This window comes from Serinus canaria, chromosome 2 (assembly GCF_022539315.1).
Source record: "Serinus canaria isolate serCan28SL12 chromosome 2, serCan2020, whole genome shotgun sequence".
Lineage (NCBI taxonomy): Eukaryota > Metazoa > Chordata > Aves > Passeriformes > Fringillidae > Serinus > Serinus canaria.
In genome coordinates, this window is record NC_066315.1 from 103,286,053 (window position 1) to 103,293,665 (window position 7,613).

At 43.5% G+C, this 7,613-nt stretch overlaps 1 protein-coding gene across 1 annotated transcript in view; it reads right to left on the minus strand.

Annotated features, from left to right (window-relative positions):
• The window catches only part of SMCHD1 (structural maintenance of chromosomes flexible hinge domain containing 1), a 69,946-nt gene extending 63,011 nt beyond the window's left edge, over positions 1-6,935 (minus strand). The window contains exon 1 of the mRNA XM_009102356.4: positions 6,732-6,935. Coding sequence (XP_009100604.2) covers positions 6,732-6,911 — 180 coding nt within the window. The 5' untranslated portion in view covers positions 6,912-6,935. The remainder of the gene's footprint in view (positions 1-6,731) is intronic.
• Between the last annotated feature and the right edge of the window lie 678 nt (positions 6,936-7,613).

Below are 7,613 nucleotides of genomic sequence, written 5' to 3' on the forward strand. Positions count from 1 at the left end.
CAGAGCAAGTCTTAACCTGCCTACTGAGCCAACTAAAACACTCAGCTTGAAGTCAACATAGATTTTGCCTCTGGATTTACTATCTGCCTTGGAAAAGGTGTTCAAACAGCAAATATTTGACTTAGTGTGTGTACCACCACAGCTTGCAGTCACATGAATAGGCTTGAGGCAGTAAGTGAAGGAGGTAATAACATGCTGTAAGGACAGAGTCATTGGCCTGCTTCCTCTGGTCCTTCTGGTGGTGACTTTTAAAACTGAAGGAATAGAACACTCTCCAACATGACAAAGGTAGAACAGTGAAGCCAAAAATACAATATCTTCAGAAAAGACATTTAACCACTTGGAATCCAAACCTTTCCAACACAAACAGTTGTTCCCTACAATATGCAACTTTTGTACCCTTAAAATTCTGCATCCTCCAACCATAACCAATCCAAGCAGACAGCACATAAGAACAATGAGAATAAATGGCCGCAGAGCTTGGTGATGCAGCCAAGGGATAACAGAGACATAACATCCATGGAGTCACCTTCCACAGCCAAGAATTATTTTTTCTGACTACTAGAACTGTACTGCCAACGCAAACCTCTACAGGGGAACCTGAACTGTATTAGTTAAAGATTATATGGAGACCTTGCCAGAAGTACATAAGAACAAATGTATGTGCCTCGTAAGAATGCTAATCAAAAAAACTTTTCCAATCCACTGTTAGGACAGTTCTCAACACAATGACAACTTGCTGAGGATGTCTTAGTGAGGACCTGGGACTAAGCACTCATGGTAGCAGGGCAAGGATGATAACAGTCATCTCTAATCATAATCTCACTAAGTTTCCCTAATGTCACAACACAAACTTCTATATAACATCTTTGGACACCAACAGAAAGAGGAATCCAAAAGTCTCTAGAAAAGTAGCTGAAATTAAAAATAAAGGCAGAAATTATTTCTATGCATTTTTTAGAGCTAAAAGCAAAAATTTGTATATTACAGAAATACACAGGATCTCCTATCTTCTGGTCAAATGGTTTTTAGAGACTATCTGCAGACAAAAAATAGCAATGAACACCAAAAGTCTAAAATATTTTCCAACCATCCTTTATTGACAGCACCATCTCCATCTACAGAACAAATTACAGAGGATAACATTTGCAGAACTTCAAGGTCTCATACTTAAAAGCTTCACTACTTTCAAAAGTTCAGTTGATATGCTTCTAAATAGTCACAAAAAGTAACCAATAAAAGATGTTAAGAAGTTAAGAACTAAGAGTTTAACAGAAACACTTAGAACATTGCTATGTATCACAAGTTTCAGTAATAGAATAGGTTTTTGAGGTGTCTTAGAGTTTTATCACAATTTTGATGGAAAAAGAAAAAAAGCAAAGAGGCAAATGGTATGACACAAGATCGCTACAGAAATCACAAGTGTATTTGTCCGCAATGATGCATTAACTCAGACATCTTTTCAAGATTTGCAACTTTTAGAAGCAGAAAGAAACCCCAGAATTTCTACAAAGACCATGTTACTAGACTTAGTCTGAGTCTAGACAGTAACTTTCACAAGACCTGCACAAACTACCAGGTCTAAAATCACAATCACAAATACTCAGTGCAGCTATCAGCCAAAGTTTGAACATTAGCTTCATGCCAGCTTCTCCTACCAAAATACTTTGTATGGCATCACTTGTTAAAGGAACAAGAATTCATAAAACCACTCTTCAAAACCAAAAAATATTTAGTCACATCTAACAATTGCACCTGGATAACTAATCCCAAAGACTGCAGATACTCTTCATCTGACTATGTTGCCAATACTCGAATTTGACCAGAAGCCTACAAGCCACTCAGCTTTCCAAATCAACCGATACACATAAGGCTGTACCTAAGTGCACAAAGGTAGGCAAACTGCATCCTTCTTCCCACCAAAACACCAGTAACAATTCACTGAAGTCTGAAATACAGAGTGATAGTGTTAGAAAAAACTTACAGCATTGCTGCATCTTAAAGTATTTCCAACAGTGTCTTTAAAAACCAAGGAGAAACTTGCTTTGCATATGTATAGCATGTCTAAAATACACCTATTTTTAGTTTCTGGTAACAGAGAATTGCGAAACAAACAAAGGGCTTAAAATACAAAACCACAACTATTGCAAGATAGACTGATTTCATCATTAATGGAAATATCTCTATTAAGCATTTATCAAAATGATGTTTTAGCAATATAAACTTGCAAAAGTTCTTAATATTTTTTCTTTGATTGCAAATAATTTGATTATACTTTATTTATTATGCATGGTAAGCAAATATCCACCAAAATTTTCCCTTATTTCTTGTCTTGATTTGATATTACACTTATGCTTATTTTCCATACACCATCTTATTGACTATCCTTTTCTGCCTCTTGGCTCATTGAGACACTGGAATTTATTTGGGTAGATTGGAAAAATCATCTATTTAAATAGTAAGGAGACAGGTTAGGATACAACAGGACGCTCAAAAAAAGATGTGACAAAAGACTAAAAGCAAAAATTTGTTTTATCGTGATACTTGTTGAGTATTTGCTTTAATTACAGATATTTGCTTTTTATACAGATTACAAATCTATGCTTTTTTTTTTTTTTTTTACACAGGGAGATCACAACAATGAGGAGAAGGTTCAGAAGAACTAAGGAAGCATTTACCAAAAAGTTTGGTTCCTATACAAGTAGTAACCCTAATCTTAGTACCATTAACTGAGTTCAGACTGGTAGTTCACCTCAAAGCCTATTAAAAATCCCTTTACACATGGCAAAACTTCTGTGCAGTTTTCAGCACAGACACCTTTCTGCTATCAAAGGAGCACGACCTAAGTGCATGAAGGATTTCTGCCATCTCAGCAACAAAATGAAGTGTTCCAGCTCCACTGTGCACCTGGATAAGGGGAGCAAGGAATCTCAGATTAGCTGCCAACAGTTCAGCTCCATTTTGCTTATTGCTACTAAGTATTTTTGAACTATACTCTAAAATATCAGGACAAGCTGTGGGGCACAGACCTAAGAGAAGACAACAACAAGGAGCACAAGAAACAGTACAGCCAAGAAGAAGTAAAACACAGCATTTAACCCCCTTATACACCTTAAAACTTCTTGCTTCTGTAGACTGAAATGATATGACTGCTTCACAGGGCACAAATGGAATACTCCAGCTAGCATTAATCTAAATTACGAGGTTTCTGCTTTATGATTGATCACTACAAGGATGAAGAATGAAGACCATACAAGCTCCATCCTCCTATAAGATTTTTTTCTCTAAATCTTCCCTCCTGCAACACTGAGAATAAAAGGATAATTTATCAATATATAAAGACCCTTCCAACTACATAGACATGCATTAACTGCTTAGGGGATAGTAAAAAAAAAATTGCTTAAAAAAAACACCCCAAAAATTCAAAAATTAATTAAGAATATTTTAGTGATAATAGAGGAATATTTTATATGACAAGAGACATGACACGCATAAGCTTCTAAATCAACCTCTGAAGTGGCTGAATCAATTTTGCTCCACAAACAAGAAAATACCTTCTCTCTGCATTATGAAAAAAACCTCTAAGTCTCAGAAGTAGCAGCCGAAGACCTCCAAGTACTAAGTATTTTTAACTCAGGATCATCACATACCACAATCAGGTTTCTTTTTTTTTTTTGGTAGGATTTGACTCCTACACATCCAGTTTTATCCAGAAGAATCCTCTTGTGCCATAGGAAGATGTTCACAACATAAACAGTTCCAACAGCTTAATATTTCTGGCATCCTTGTCAGCCGTGACCACGTGGGAGGACCTTTGCTGCTACAGTCACATCATTCAGTTGCATGACAAATTTCCAGTCGAAATCCATTGAGAGCTGAGCCTGTACTGAGGCTGAGCCACCAGACAGGAGACCCGTGGAAACAACACTGCTGCATACTCGGTATCTGCCCAATCAAGCAGCCTGACAGTGCTTAACAGCTTTAATTGTCTAAAAGCGACTACAACATTCTGCTTCACCTTAGTTTGAACCAGCTCAAAATCTGCTTAACAAAAGAATTGTTCTTCCTGGGCTTTCATCACTTCCCAGACATTTTCAGCACCACAAACCTAGGAAAGTCTGTCCCAAGCCGGTAAACCCATTCATCACTTTCTCCTAAAAGGAATTAATTGCAACTTTCAAGATGCCAGAAATTGAGAACTTTAGAGTACAACACTCAGAGTAACACAATTTACAAAGCTCTTGGAGCACTGAGATGCCAGAATGTTCTTCTACAAGTCTTAGAACTTGTATATTGTTGGAGTGGGAGACATGAGATAGCAAACATCCCCAACCCTCTGCCTGTCCAGCAGTTTTCGTTGTGCCAACATTTACAGGTCATGCCAATCCACCTGTCTCAGCATCCTTTCAGAGTCAGATGCCCCACATATCAGATAATGACAGCTCCAAAGTGCAAAGAGCCATCACACTGAAACTAGCAGTGACAGAGGCACCTCTGGCTGCACTCACCGATGGTAAACGCATTATTGGAGAAGGTCTTTCTCTAAGAGAATAATCAGCTGAGGTTCTTGCTGCATAAGTTTGTAAGAGCACAGACCCTGTTATCCTTAACACCCAAAACACCCCCCAGGACTGGTGACAAGTCCTTGTCTTGTGATATTAGACATAATAAAAAAAACTATACTTGAAAATTTTATTTTCACAGGCAGCACAATCAAACACAGCAAGGTCTGCTTTGCAGAACCAGGCTTCTCAAATGCTCTGCTGCCCATGCGAGAAGTCTGCCTAACAGCATTAAGGTACTGACTTCAAAACGTCAATACATTTCTCTGGTAAAAAAATCCCCGAAGCTGTTTGTACCCAAGATCTGTCACAGCTGGTGATGATGGCTTAGTTCTCAATAAAACTGCAAATATGCTAAAAGCTGTGTGAACTACTGTACACCATGAGGACGCACGGAAACATTAAATCACTGGAGTGTGCACTATATGTAAAAAAAAAAAAAAAAACAACAGAAAAAGACAGGCTCCGTTCTAGAACAAATTGTATATTAGTATTTAACTCAGCCCATTGATTAATTACAAAATTTAAGAGAAAGAGGGGTGGGTTCATCAGGTACATATTTGCCTCAGCTACTGAAAATACTTAGTATTCTTGCAGCTTATCTGCTAGGTGAAGTTGTATCTTTTAAGACAACTCTTGGAGAAAATTATGTAACACTCATAAATTACTCACATGAGATACAAACCCTAGGAAGGTCATGAATCCACCCCACTGTCTTGCTTCTCAGAATGTTACACTGTAGTGTATTCACTCTTTATGGGGCAATGATCAGACAAAGCAATGTGCTAACACTCCACTTTATGAGTACAGAATCAAAAAGCCCACGTCTTCTGAGACTTCACACTCTAAACCATTTCCTATCACAAAGTGCCACCTCTACTCCTTTTTTGGCCACTTCTAAGGAAGATGACTCCGCCTAAAGATCATGGCTATGCCATTTTGGACACAGAACTCTGCAATCACAGGTGACAGCTATCCCTGCTGACATTGGCAACTCAAAGCTTCCATCACAATAGGAAGCGATTACATTAAACACTGTCCAGATACACAACAATTTACACACTACTTATTTAGTTATTTTTCCCTTAATAAATATTTTGCCTGTATCTCATATAGAATTATGTTATCACCACGTATAATTATATTAATTATATATTTCATCATTAAATATTACATATAAAAGTGATACTTGGTAGTACTTATATTGTTCATAAATAATCGATAAATTTTATAAAATTTAGAAATAATTCTATTAATTTAACATTTATATGTATTACATATAATAAATACATGTATTTACATGTATTTATTATATCCCATCTATATGTAACAAATAGAATTTACATGCTAGAAAACGAAGCGCAAATTATACTGGATAAAGAAACTAAATGTTTTTATCAGACTAAATTAGTACAGAAATTCAGAGCTCATTTTCCTGTGCATTCCACATGGCAAAACATGCAGGCTCAGAAAACGAAACCACGACAGAAACGGGCGATGCCTAATGGCAGCGCCAGCAAACTACTGGAAACAGCCCGTACGAGGAAAACAATCTCCACCTTCCCGAACTGTAAAGACGGAGTAGTTTCGTTTCGCGTTACGACCGAGAAAAAGAACCGAAAGGACACGCAACAGGGCAAAGGCGCCGCCAGACACGGCATTTAAATGGCAGACACAATGGCAGACGGGAAACGGCGCTCATCGCCAACACTTTGGACAGCAGAAACAGAGCCACAGAACCATCTAGGTTGGAAGAGACCTCTGAGACCCCCGAGCCGGCGCTGTGACCGAACACCAACCACCGCGTCAGCTACAAACGCCCTCCGGAGCGCGGCACCGCGTCCGCCGCTCCCCGCGCGGGGGCGCTCGGGGAACACCCGCTGCCTTCTCGCCCGCCGCCAGGGGCTGCTCCCGCCGCCGCCCAGCACCGGCCTCTCGGGCTGCGGGAGGAAGGCGACGGCGACGGGGCGGCCGCGGGCTCTCCGCCATGGCCGCCCACCTATCCCAGCAACAAAGCTGGAGGGCAGGAGGCGAGCGCGGCGAGTCCTGAGCAGACTCTGACACCCCCGCCCCGCCCCGGCCGTCCCCCAGCCCCAGCGCCTCAGAGACGGACGCTCACTTCTGAAACAACGCCACCGCCGCGCCCGACGCGCTCGCCCTGCCGCGTACCTGGCAGACGGCGCTGCGGAAAGCGCGGTAGTTGTCCTTGCCGTAGCTGAGCACTTTCTCGTCCGGGTCCGCCTGCTCCCGGCGCCGGTCGAAGAGGAACACGGTGCGGTCCGCGTTGCCGCGAGGGGTCAGCAGCACCGGCCTGCGAGGTGCGCGGCCGCCTCCCGCCGCTGCTGCCATGTTGGGGAGCTGAGGAGACTGAAACCGTCCTGCAGCGATGGCGGCAGCAACGGCTGCTGCTGCCGAGCCCGCCAGCGCCCCCGCCCGGCAAAATACGTCCTGGCAGGGGAAGGAGGAGGCGGAGCCGGCCCGGAAGCCGGGGAAGGAGGCGCCGTGGAGGCCCGGAAGGAAACGGTGGGAGGGAGGAAAGGAGAGGGACGGGGTTAAGTACGCTGCCGGCCGTGCGGAGTGGTGCGAGGGGGCGCCGGGCAGGCGGGTGGGAGGAGCCTGGAAACAAAAGCGCCACTTCGGTGGTGCGACCTCGGAATGAGTTAGCGCCCTCCGCCTTGTGCTACTTCCGCCGCCGGGTGGGGCAGGAGCGGGATCGGCATCGGCATCGGCATCGGCATCGTCGACGCAGGAAGCGAGGGCGGGCTGGGCCGTGGCAGCGCGTGCTGCGCCCGCGTTCGCCGCCCCCCGGCCGTTGCGCGCGGCGCGGGCGGCGGCGCGGGACCTGCCGCGCGAGCGGGACCGGCGGGCGCGCTCCTGTCAGCGGTGGGCGCGTCCCCGGCGCAGGTCGGGCAGCGGTCAGGGCGGGACCGGAGGTGTGAAGTCCCGCTTCGTCTGCCGTAAAACAAAGCGGGCAGTCCGGATCCCAACAGTGTTGTTTTACATAATGACAGAATCTCAGAACGGTCCGGTTGGAAGGGACCACAGTGGGTG